Raw genomic sequence first — 13499 nt, forward strand, 5'->3', positions numbered from 1 at the left:
TACCAGGAAGCTACAGCTTCACACCCCAGGGATCATAGCATTGTTCCAGGAAAGGCATTAACCCCCATCCCTTTGTCCTGCTCTGGTACCTTTGTTGGAGGGCTTAGGGAAGGTGCTTGATCAAAGAGGCCTGTCAGTCTAGCCCCGGGGGAAAAAGGATTGGTTGGGAGGTGGACCCATCGAAAAGCACAGGAAAGCTGGGGAAATTCATTGGTTATTTTGAAGAAGCACCTGGTTCACCCCAAACCCAAGCACACACAATACCAGGGAAACAGTTTTCCCTCTCTGTAACGCATTCACACATTTTCTCTTGCCTGGGAGTGAGCACACAACGATTCCGATCTAGCAGCTACTGGGAGGGTGGCAGAATGCACGGGCTCCGAAGGACTGGGCTTTAATATGGAACAAACTCTGGGCCTTGGTTTTGGCCTTGCTGAAGATACCTGGACTTTCCCATGCTGGGATGGAAGGGGATGGGACATCGGAAACCCAGGGGGCAGCTTCTATTTCCACTCAGATTTTGCCACACCACAACCTCCCGTGCGTGGGTCCTTGGGATGCTTTCCTTGCAATCTTGTGTAAGAGTCCAATTTCTACTGACAACAGTGTGAATAATTAGAAACTTTTCAATTAGGAGAGGTGACATGAATATAGCTTGTACAAAACTGATAAAGAATGTGGTTTAAATTGTGGCAACACTGACTTTCTTGTTTTCTTATCTGATTTTGATACTGTGTTTTCCAATTGTGATTCTGAAGCCACTGTGTGCAGAAATTGGTTGGTGAATGAGGGTATTTGCTTATAGTGCCATAATTCTGCTTTTTCTACAAGACAATGCAGTATCCTGAATGTGGTAAAAAAAAAAAAAGGTGATGGTGCGTTTACAAAAGATGACTATTTCAAAAGCAATTTCACTGGGCAACTGCAAGATGGGCAGAGAGAGAGAAGTACCCACAGGTATCTGGGGATGAGCAACATAGTCACAAGCCGGTGGGATGGGGTTTGGCTTCCACCAACAGACTAGAAGGATAAATCAGGGAGAACACCAGAGATCCTACTGGCAGGGCTTCTCTGTTCTCATTTATTCACTCTGGTTCAAGTTTACATACCCATACCTGTATCTGCTAAGAGTCCTGGCCTGAGAGATTATGGGACCCTGAACCAACTTGATTTTCTATCAGGTATACAGATTGTCCTGCATCATTAATTGAAATAGAATTTTTCAGTTTGACTTTATTTCACTGTGTCCACTTCTACTTAATAAATTAAAAAAATAAACAGTAAACATACTAACGATATATATAGGCTACACGTGTATTACATGGATTATGTTATAGATACATATATTTAATATATACCTAGATTGTGATTTTTTGTTAGAAGATCTGTTCTGTGTGCATGTAAAAAAATGAATGTATAGGGTGTATCTCTGTTACCCATTTAGAAGAAAAGAGAAGCATGTAATGTGGAAGGTAAAAGTTACTGAAGAAATATTACATTGACATGATGCCTTTTTCATTCATGTGAGCGATTTTGCAAACCGTAAAGGGTTCCACACTTTGGGTTCTCGAATTTTCTACCTACTATATTCCCTTTGCTGATATCCCTTGCAGATTTAGCAGTTAACCCGAGTTAACTATTACTCTATGTAGATTAGAGAGCATTTTAGAATTGAAGGTTGTTTTAGCATCCTAAAGTAGCTGAGGTTGTACTTACGTACATATCCTCTGTCATGTTCACCAGATTAGCAGTGGAAGTTCGTTTAAAATAGTGTCTGCAGAATTATAGCTACCCCCTTTGAAGGTCACAAATATTCCTGAAGACTTAAAGAAATGAAGAACTTAAAGTCATCATTAAAATCAATTATTTTAATTGTTTAAGTAGCAGATGTAACTGATGTAGGTGAGGGGGACCACAAGCAGTCTGGTGAAATGTCCAAGTGTCATCCTGTTGCTAGACAACAGACTGACTCCGGTGAACTGACTGAAGGGAAACAGGGTGCTCACTCAGCCTTCAAACACATGCGCATGGTAACGGCATCCAAGCAAAAATCACAGCAAGTAATTAATAGCTCACGTCTGGAAAATAAGTTTGAATTACACAGAGAAGGGTCATGACCAAATGTGTACCTGCTCAAATCAGGACATTTTAAAATATGATGGGTGGTCTGTGAATACTGAAGAGTGTGGTCAAGTGGTCCATTATCCAGACAAATACAAATGGAAATCACTTTATTAAACTTTGTGGAGAGCCTATTTGAAGGTCAAGGCCTGGGTTCTCTCAGTGGGATTTTGGTCTTTATACCCGGTGTGTGCGGATCAGTGGGCTGGCAGCCCTAGCACTGCAGTTCCTCCTCTGCCCGCCGGGGGCCGCTCCCCGAGTTCTGCGCGCTGGCGTGGGCCGTGGAGCTGAGTACCTCTTCAAAGCTGCCTCCGCTAGGGTTCGTCCCGCCTACTTTCGTCTGAAAGGGCAGAGACACAAAAATTAGTTCATTTCTGTCATGTTTTTATAGCATTGATTATTTTCAAGTTCAGCAGTACCTTTTTTTTCTTTCCTTGAGAGGGTTTGTTTGTAAAGGATGTAAAGAAGTTAGTTTGGTTTAGCAGAGGGCTAGGATGTCATTCACACTTGGGTTCTGAGATTGGAGTAGAAACTTTCATTTTGTATAATTTTGTGAATGCTCTCTGTCTCTTGTACATTCAAGATTCTCGGTCCCTTCAGGAGCATAATCAGATCTGTGGATTGGCTCCATCTCCTCACTCACCCAGAGAAAGGTTTTAATTAACAAAAACACCTGGATTTAGATATATTCCTTCAATTTTACAAATGTGGGGGCATATTTAAGTGACTTCAACTTAGGTTTTCTACTCGAGGTTTAACAAGGCAACTGCAGTTCTGACAAATGTCTCTTGAAAAGGCAGAATGTTTCAACCGAACATGATTTCTGGTCTCTGAGAGTTAAAGATGAATCTAGTCTTAAGCACTGGTCACTTCCTATCTCTTTTAGGTAGTTGCTTTTATAGGAGGTATATATCCCTTAAAATGCAAAGTTAAAATGTTTTACAAGCTTCCATTTTCATGTACTTGTTACTGGCTAATAAGAATGGACTTAGGAAGAAATCAATTTATAATTAAGAAATATGGTGTACAGTCTTTTATTAAAGTGAAATATCACTTTGAAAAATTCCACATTTAAAAGGTCTTAAAAAGAATATTTAATTACCCAGAATGCTTAGTGAAAGTCGTATTAATAGTCACACTGGCCTTTCTTTAACTATTACCCATGTGAAAAAGCACTCGGAGGAAAAGAAAGGTAAAGAACAGATAATATTGCTATTCTCAAACTGCCGCCTGCACCTCACTCACCAAAGTGGTCCCTCACGAGAACATAAACCACACTGGTGAATGAAGGTATCCGCCCATTGCCGGCTCTGCCCTCTTAAATCTTAACCAGGTTTACAATTAGTTCAGTCATTGCAAAACAAACACACACTTTTCTCCAATTGTCACCAAAAATCCCACTCTACTTTTTTAAATTTCAGTGACTAAGTTGAATTTTTTCCATCTGCGTGAGGTTGAGAAATTTGTTCTGGAAAGTGACAGATAAATATTTTAGGCTTGGGAATCAACAAATACTCAAATTAGGCATTATTGAAAGCAGCAAAAAATAGCATAGGTGAATGAACGTGACTTTCAAAAAGACTGGATGGACACCAAAGTGTAAATATCTTGTAATTTGGTTTTCACAAATATTTTTGTTTCTTTCCCCCCCCCCCAGCCATTAAAGAAGTGTAGAAACCATTCTTAGCTTATAGGCCATTCAAAAATAGGTGACCAGCTAGATTTGGCCAACATGCCTTAGTTTACAGGACTCTGGCATAGAACATTGTTTTCTCCTCTAATTGGTGTTATTTTAGCACTGGGAGGAAGGAGGTAGGTGGCTTTCAATTATGTGATTTTTTTTACCATGCTTATTTCTTTCCAGATAGGAACAAGATTAACCCAATTTAATTTACTCTATTAATAGTTCCCATTCTCTATTTAACTTGCATTCTTTTTTTGCAATAGAAGTTTCACACAGTACTGAATCAGATCAATAGAAATTACTGATTTTTTTTTCTGGGCTTTGTTCCATTCTTCTCTCCTGCTTAGTTTTTTATTTTCTCACATCAAAATAGAAATACAAAGAAGGAGGGAACCACTTGAAATAAAGCAGTTTGGTGAAGAGGAGTGAAATAAAGGAGTTTCCTAACCATGTGGGGTTATTGAGTGCACACTGCAATGCTCTAGGTATGGACCTGCCTAATCACAGATGCGAACAATGACCAACTCCTGGACCCTTCCCTTCCTAACAGTTTTTCACCCAAGAATGTGCCACTTTGTCCCCCAAATCATAACTGTTCTTTGCAAAAAATTATTTGATTAATGAATTTGGCTTCCTAATCTCTCATAATAAAATAACTGGTTGGAAGGCTGCAAAGAAACATCCATATCTTGCTTTTTTGTTTAAAAATCAAGCTTAAGAAAGGACATGCAGCATAGAGACCTGCAAGGGATCTCATTCATCCTTACTGATTCTTGAGTCATTTCCTCAGCAGGAAACAGCCTCAGGATCCACAATTAAAGAAAACCACAGAAATTCTGTATGAGATTTAGGACAGAAAAGTAAACTATGCAGAAAATAAGCTATATAAAGAAAGGTTAGGCATCCATTATTTCATCTGGAGGAAGAAAGGAATGAGAAATTTGGTATTACTAAGGAAGTGGGAGGTTTTACACAAAGCATGGTCATTAGCTATTTTCTCCATTGCCTGGGTGGGCAGAAAATGAGGAACTAGGCATTGACCGTGACTTAGGAAGCAGGTGGGATGTGAGTCTTATTAAAGTCATGGACAATTACCCGCTTTGAAGAAGTCTTGACGCAGGCTGTATCCAGTTGGCTGAGTTAGTTTTGTGCATGCTCGGAGGAGCACAGAAGAAGCTCTACACCTCCCATTCCAATGAGGTGAGAAGGTGAGCAAGTGAGAAGCTGAGCATGTGGGCCAAACACTTAAATCATAAAATCATATGTGAGCCGTGAGCTTACCAGTTTTCTACAAGCAAATGAAAATAGGTTGCTCTTATTCTTCTTTTGCTTCTTCATAGCTCCTTCTTCTAAAGAAAACCTAAAAGGTACAACTTCTCCTATGTCAGAACTTGTCTACAACGCAACAGAATCCATCCTCTTTGGAATGTCTTAGGCTGAGAATCAAATGTTGAGAAATTGACTCCTAAGATTTTTGGAGCCTTTTGTTTTGAAACTAGATATTCTAACAATAGAAATGTCTGAGATACTGTATATCTCTCCCATCAAATGTTTCCCCTATGAGTGGGGGCAATTTAATGGCTTCTACTGGTCACTCAAGTGATGATGTTGACAAGCAGAAACATGAAACTGCTGGAAAATGAAACCAATGAAGGCACTTTGATGAATAATTCACACCTAGTGGTTTATATGAACAACTTTGTAAGGGCACAGAAATACTATTTAGTCCTGGTTTTATTTATAGATGTTATGTGAAGACTGACTGTGCAAGGCTGCCAACAGCACCACATGTGGGCAGCCTCCTCTTTGGGACTAACCGCTGTCCTGATTCAATGGCCCCAACGACATAAAATTCACTTCATCTGTACCTTAAGACTTGTGACAGTTGTCTCAACCCTCTCCTCAAATGATTTGAAAGTAGGAGAATTCCTAAAATAACAAAAAAAGAGATGTCAGCTCCAAAAACCTACCTGTCCTAGCAGCTATGCCATCTGACTTCCGCTTTCGTCAACATCACTTCCGCACCAGAGAGAGCGGTCAGTTTGCCGCCTGCACCAACCACGTTTCCCCATACATTTCACTTCCGCTAGGTTCGATCCAAAAACCATGACTGGACATGAAATTCTTCTAAGTAAAATAGATACTCAACTGTAGAATAATATAGTATTTGTGACTGGTACAAATGTGAAAATTCCACGGTGCAGCGTGTCAAAGGAGTCACAGCTGAATTTTTCACTGACTAAGCATCGCTCTCGCAACACTCTTCGCCCAGTTCTTTTTACATTTTCGTTAGCATGCAAAGTCTCTCTAAAGAGTGGCTGAGTTTTCCCACCTGCAACGTTCAGGTCATTCATTTCAGTGAATGTGAGACAAGACAGACATAGCTCAAGAAATAAAAGATTTGAAAGTATTTTTTCTTTTTAATGCCTTCAAAAGTAACCACTTGGTCAACTTCCATAAAGGAGTGTTTCTGAAAGTCAATGCTTTGGTTATTATAAGTTGAATGTTACTTGTCGAAATGGTGTTATTTGCATATGGTATTTTTCTTTCTGAAGGGGATTTACCTATTTGTCCACTTACCAGAGAAAACCTTCACAGTCTATTGACATTTTATCTGTGACTCATCATTGTGTTGAGTCATAATCTCTATACGATTTGTAACTGTAAGCATTAAATACTTCATTTGGTGATTTTTGGTTCCCTATACTGGATTTGGCCATACAATGTGATTTAATGACATTACCATTAAAATTGGTTATCACCAAGCCCAACTAAAGAAACAAGAACTGAACTAAAAATGTGTCTTTTTAAAATAATTAAGTTAATCACCTAATGAAATTTTTTAAGGGTTTATTATTTACTTTTGGAGGGTGAGGGAGGGAAAGGAACATCAATCAGCTGTCTCTCACATGCCCCCAAGTGGGGACCTGGCCAAAACCCACACATGTGCCCTGACCTGCAATCAAACTGGCAACCTTTCGGTTCACAGGCCAGTGCTCAATCCACAGAGCCACACCAGCCAAGGCAAAAGCGTGTCTTAAATCTTGTATCCACATCAGCTTTTAGCAACAATGATTGTCATTGTTTTCAGATAAAATAACTCAGTTGATAAGTCACGTAGGATTCTCTCTAGTCAGAAAATAGTAAATAAGAAGAAGGGCCTGGAGAAACATCAGAAAGGAGAGTGGCTATAAAACACAGGCTTCATTGTGTGATGTGGGATGAAGCACAGCTCTAATACTTTCAATAGGAAAAGAATGTCGAGGGCATGTTTGTAAATGCATTTGGCTTTGTTAGGGATGTCTCCCAAGACCCAATGCTCCAGATGATCAGTAATGCGTTTGTGTTCTGGCTGCATGAATTCACCATGGTGAGATCAGAGGGCCCGAGCATGGCATCACATGTTGTAATTGATTCAAACATGAGTCAAATTCCCATGAGTGCTCCTCCATAATACCTCTGTTTCATCAGGAAATGTTAGTGAAATTACACTGGAATGTCTCAAAAGTAGACACTTACTGGCATCTGACTTCCACTGCAAGCTGTTTGGCCAAGCCTGCTCACATGACCGTGGGCATCGTCAGTCACATTAGACCACATCTGGGCAGGCAGTTTACCTAATAGCTCATGGGTATGCGAGGTGAGTAAAATCATTTTCTTAAAAGTTACTTTCTGGCAACTTTACAGGAACTGAATTTGACTCATAAACCACTACATGAATTCCTGGTTTGCAGAGCAAAATCACTTTAATTTTTTTGCAAGCTCCAGAATTAAACTTTGACAAGTAAAGAGCTAGGAACCTCAGGTTACACTACCCAGTCTGGGTGTTCTTATGCCAGAGGGAGAAAGTTACTCAAACACAGACAAAGCAATCCTGAATCTGTCTGCGCTCTCCACCGAATTAGGGAGAGGGAATACTGTGATTAAATTCCCAACGTACCCAAATAACCCATTTGGAAGAAACCTCACTGGACAGAATAAAACAGACATTCTTTAAATTACAGTAGAATACATGCTAGAGGACAGGGAGAAACTTTTTACTCAGATTTATGTCATATACAACTAGCAACTTTTAGCACTGCAAATAACCCCCAAAACAACTTGGCTTCAATGCTTTCAAACTCTTTAGAGTAACTGAACCCCCTCTGTAATGTAGCCACACCATGATATATGAGACAAAGCAGGTAGAACTGGCACAGATTTAACTGAAGTGGGGGGTCCAGAGGCTTGATAACTACCCCCCGCCCCCCACAACACCATCACCATGGCAACCCAAGGCAAGCTCCACCAGAAGAGCAGTAAATCTGGTTCTAGCCTATCTTGTTGAAAACATGATGAAATCCGTATGACTGAGGTGAGTCTTTCAAGGCTGCAAAGTTCACTCTTGGCAGAGTTGGCCTGCAACCTGTATCCTCTGATTCCCAATCTAACTTTCATAGATTCTGTTACTCTCAGCTTGATTTTATGTGCTGTATCACAAAGTTGAGCAAACTGGAAGCAGAAAAAATCTTTTTCAGTTTTCAACTAGCCAATAATCTTTTTGTTCAATGGATACCTCACCTTAATGCATACCTTAAAAAACCCTAGTGATATCCTTTCTAAAAGTGTAGTGCTCTTAATCTCCTATCCTTTCATGTAAATTTTCTTCCAGGCTTGTATTTAATTCTAGGGGTATAAGAAACATATTTCCACCTTTGCAAGTGTGCTCAGAATGTTCTAGGCCCTGTCCTAAGAGCTTCCCAACACAGGTTACTTGGTTTACACCTCACAACTACACGAAGGAAGTCTTGTTTCTTCCACACAGCCAGTGTCTAGAAGAGACTGAAGACTGAGGTGAGTAAGACAACTTGTCTCAGGTCTCACACATCAGGAGCAGCTGGATTCAAGCTAGTGTGTCTGGTCAAAAGCCCAAGCTCAAAGCACCTTTAATACTTGTACAGAGTTCTCAGCCTTTTCTCTTGAGGACCATCAGAAATGAGAATAAAGTAGGTCACGGCACTTCCTTTCAAATAAAGAAGGAGGAAAAAAACCACATGGCACTTCCTTTCATGTGAAGGAGAAAAAAATCACAAAGTAAATATCAATAAACTAACACTGCATACACATTTGGCATTAATAATTTGTAAAGTAATTTACACACGTTACCTCATAGCAGGCATACTTATGGAATGGCGGATGGAGTAGCTTCGGGGCAAAAGCAGATTAAAGGGAAGAGAAGAAAGAAAAAACACAGCACAATATAAGTACACGAGAAACTCCCCAGTCACAGTTCTAAAACAGCAATCTCAACTCTCTGAAGTATTTGCTGCCCACCCCACCCAGATGATATTTGTTTTCATTGGGAAGCATGGGCCCCTGTGGATTGCAAGGGTCTAAAGGAAGAGTAGGTGGTCTGTAGCTGCATATTATTTTATTTACTGTAGGTCCCCTGTCAGGAAATCTGAGGAGGATGTTTGGTTTCCTCCAGGTCAGCCCAGTAGCCCCTGGACATTCTCTTAAGGTCCAGCTCCTTCTCCGCTTCTTTCTCCTGGTCAAGAAGACAGGACAAGCTTATCCAAGAAGTACAGCTTGGCAGGTAAAAGCTACTTGTTCCACTGTAGAGAAACTCTCCGGAGTAATATCTGTCGCTAACATTCCAAGACAATCGAGGACACACACACCAGGCAAACACCACTCAAACAGTCAGACAGGGGAGCAGGGAGTCCTGCAGGGACTCCAGTCCATTCTACAACATCGGTACACACAGCAACACTTCCGAGAACTTGGCGACTTTCAACCTTCTCCCCTTAATTCAACTGTAGCTGACTCACTTTCCCTGAAATTAATCGCCTGCTATCTCTATGTGACTTCCACTCAGAAATGAGGCTGGGTGGAGGAAGAAAGCAAAACGAAGTCCATTTTTCTGGGCTGGCACTACCCTGTCACACATTCTAACCGCATCCCTGCTTTCTCTCCTCCCAAGAAGCAAACTGGGCAGGGATCCAACTCATTACCCCTCCCCATCAGTATCCACTGAAGTCATCAGTATGGGCAGCACTTGACTAGAATTCAAACAAAAAAGGACAAAGAAGTTCAGGGCATTCTTATGGTCCTACCTTAGGCACTCTGGAAATGATAGGCAAAATATTGCCTTAGAAATTACATTTAAAAAGAGTTACTAAAGGCCTTAATCAGCATTATTAATATATTAATCACTTTAACTACAAAATTTTAAAAGTATATAATGAGATTCCAGCTAAAAAAAATTAAATTAATTCAGAGGCCTGGCCTGACGTCCGCATACTTTCTAACATGTGTGCTTCTCCAAGAACTTTCTCTCCCTCTTCAACTTCAGAGCGTCCAGAATCTAGTCCAAGATGAACCACCCCCAGGAGAAACAGTTACAAGGTGTTCAAAAAACATGACAAATAATTTTCTGCCTCCTGACCTTACTTTCCAGAAGTTTTCTAAAAATGCACAACTCTCAATATCCACATTCCTTTTTTCTTCTCCCAGGTGGACGACCTCTGCTAACAGAGGAAGGAATGATGTGGGAAAAGAGATTCATAATAGATCACTTAGCAAGTGACCCGGGTGTAAATGGTTGAGAAATGAGATAAATATGCGCTGAAATAAATCCACATGCATTCGGTGCCCTTTACTCTAACTCCCTGGTCATGGACACTCTCAGGAAAAAGATTGGGTTTTTTGGCTGAGGCACACCCACAGTGTGGAAGGAACAGTGAGCTCTGGGAAGGAAGGGACACCATGGCTGGGCAGGGGAGGGCCCGGGGGGCAGCGCTTACCCAATGGAGTGAGACCTGCAGCCGGGGCAGCACGGGAGGGAAGAGCAGGAGCAGAGTTAGCACATCAGGGTGCACAGAAACAACCACACTGGCCACTGTCCCCTTTTTCAAGAGCCCTGGAGCCAATGGTAGTTCACTACACTTCTTGAGTCTACTGATTTTTTAACGTGTCTTGTTTTACCGACCTGTTACGAGTGCTTCTAGCTATTATTCTCATGGAAATGTAGTGATGGTGAAACTCTAATAAAATTATGTGTCTCCTCCAAAGATTCTATCTACACTAGATCACGTGCAATTTGAACAAATTCAATGAGAAACTCCAAGAAGATGCCAATATTATAAAAATTATTCCAACAGCTTGCATTTCTTCAGAGCGCTTTCATAAATGTGACCGCATTTTAACTCCACAGGGAACATCCTCGTTAGAGAGCATTTAACAATGTTATTTCATGGATGGAAGACTGAGCAACTAAGCAACTCCACAACTGGGCTAAGAGGACCCCACTTAACGGCAGTCAGGTGAGAATGGGAACCTTGGCTTGGGAAATATTACTTATTCTTACAAAATATTAAAATTAAATTATAGCAAAGGACTTTTCATTCAATTATTAAAAGGCCCAAATAACAGGTTTTCAAAATCCACACTTATTGACTTGGAATTGTTTTAAAGAAAAACTGGAAGTAGTGTTTTTCTTCACAGGTATCTGAGTCTTTTTGAATGAGTTCGGAAATGTGTTCTCAGAATGCACAAATGAATTTTACCACGTAACTATATAATAATACATTTTTAAAGCAAAAAGGGGGTGCAAAGGAAAATGTTTATGATATAATTTTTTAAATTCCTCACTATCATTTTATAAACTGACAAATTAATTTGAACAAAAAACATTAATTTTTCTCAGTTAAAACTATCTATTGGAGAAAATTTAAGCAGCTTTAAAGTAGGCTTTTTATTCTTTTAGCATAATTTAAAACCAAAAATTCTTTCCAAAACTTGTTGCTTTCGCAAGGACTCATCCTCCTTTATATAAAATGTTACATATTGTGCTTAGGGAAAAGTACAGCTCTGAAAATAAAGGTCTATGAAATACCAGAGGGCCATTATCTACATCTCAGCAACATCGGTTCCATTCCCAGAATGTTTAGCCACAGTTTGTAATGAAAATGGTGTACCCTCTGTATAGGGCACCAATTAACAAAACGTTTAGAATTCCTGGGAAACAGGTTATCCACTGCACTAGAACAAAGCCGCACAGAAGCAGGAGGAAAGGAGTCAACGCACCCTTAATACTGTACCCAGTTAGTGCATGAGCACAAGTATGTCAACATATTGCATGTGTAAAATTCAGTTACTACTTAGAAAAACAAAGAACAAAGCTTTTACAAAATACAGTGTACTCCTGTTAATGGATTCCTTCTCATTTCTGTCATATGGGGCCACCTTGTAACTGAGACGGTCACTTCTTAAAGATAGCAACTATCATTTATGGAGTGCTGAATACATGACAGGCTCTCTTCTACTTTTAAAATAACCTGATGACACAGTTACCCTTATCCCCATTTCATAATTGACAAAACCCCCAGGTACACTCGAGCTCAGTTACCTCTGGCTTTCTCATAACCTGACCCCTTGAAGTCCAATCCCTTGTGAGGCTGTTACTAATGTAGATTCCTAGGCTCCTCCCAAGGGCTACTGAGGCACAATCTGAGAGGAACAGTCTGTAAAGATGTATTTTAAACAACATTCACAGGTGTTTATAAGGTCCCCTAAGGATGCAGAAACACTGAGGTCTCAGTGTTCAAGTGAAAGGTTTCAAGTATGTGGAGAATGAATTTTATAAACACAGCTAAATCTATTTCCTTAGATATAGCAGGTAACAGGGTCTTCCCTATTTAAGAAATTATTCATTTAGTTCCCATAAATGTTTTAATACCATTGAAATGATTGAAAATTTTATTTGTAATAAAAGTAAGGTTAATTAATAATCCAGAATGTTTACCTGTTAACCACATGTTGCCTCTGAAGAATATCAATGGCGTTTGTTATTGCATTATTATTAAAAAATGCTCAGATTAATGTACATGTACTTACTTAACTCTAGTCTTATGAATGCTAAATTGTTGAGATGGCACACTACTATTGGGCACACAACCTAGCAGTATTTAAAGCCAAAATAACTTAAACACAAAGACATAAATATTTGCATCTAGGCATCAAAGCTGCAAAGTAATTAAAAACTAATAGTTTAAGAATTCAATAAAATACAGATCCTTTTAAAAGAAATTTAACATGTATTTTGAAAGCTTTTAGAGAATAGTTTGATTTCTAAAAAATGAATTTGATTTGTTATAAAGAAAAATCTTATAAGCATAAGAGCTAAATTAAAAATAAACCATGATAGGTATTTAAATGAGCAAAAAACATAAGAGTAACAATTCTATATAATTCCTTAGCACGTAATATAAAAAAATAATGGTCAATACTATGTTTTTCTGGTGACTATAGTGAGCACATTTGGTTGTCAGTTCAAAATCTTGAAGTTCATCCTAATTTTATATAATAGTGAAATATGAAAATAAAATGTGCAAGAGGACTTGATCAGAAGTTTGGCTACAGCTATGCACTGGAACCTAATACAGTCATTAAAAATGAAGGTGTAATAGACAGTTATTGACATGTTCATAATATTGCCAAGTGAAGAAAGAAAACTACCAGAAATATATATACTATAAGGTACCTTTTTGGAATAAAATAATACTTACATTATATAAAACTGTAACTAAAGTAGTTTATCAGAGCATATTCCACTGAGTGCATATTTTAACTTACTGTCTAAATTACAATAATTAAAACTCAATGTCTGCCATTCTTTTGAAACCCCCCCTCATCACCGGTGATTGAAGGCATC

At 39.3% G+C, this 13499-nt stretch overlaps 1 protein-coding gene across 7 annotated transcripts in view; it reads right to left on the bottom strand.

Annotated features, from left to right (window-relative positions):
• Positions 1-1857: 1857 nt before the first annotated feature.
• The window catches only part of TPD52L1 (TPD52 like 1), a 68942-nt gene continuing 57300 nt past the window's right edge, over positions 1858-13499 (bottom strand). The window contains exons 5-9 of one of the 7 annotated variants that reach the window (XM_037045826.1): positions 10591-10605; positions 8951-8989; positions 5674-5734; positions 5087-5165; positions 2381-2461 (exon numbers count right to left, since the gene is read on the bottom strand). In XM_037045826.1, coding sequence (XP_036901721.1) covers positions 5121-5165; positions 5674-5734; positions 8951-8989; positions 10591-10605 — 160 coding nt within the window. In that variant the 3' untranslated portion in view covers positions 2381-2461; positions 5087-5120. Of the gene's footprint in view, positions 2462-5086; positions 5166-5673; positions 5735-8950; positions 8990-10590; positions 10606-13499 lie in introns of all 7 variants that reach the window. The other 6 variants (XM_037045823.1, XM_037045824.1, XM_037045827.1 and 3 more) reach the window with 6 other exon arrangements.

This window comes from Sturnira hondurensis, unplaced genomic scaffold (genome assembly GCF_014824575.4).
Source record: "Sturnira hondurensis isolate 20B ecotype Veracruz unplaced genomic scaffold, ASM1482457v3 Scaffold0004474, whole genome shotgun sequence".
NCBI classification, from domain to species: Eukaryota; Metazoa; Chordata; class Mammalia; order Chiroptera; family Phyllostomidae; genus Sturnira; species Sturnira hondurensis.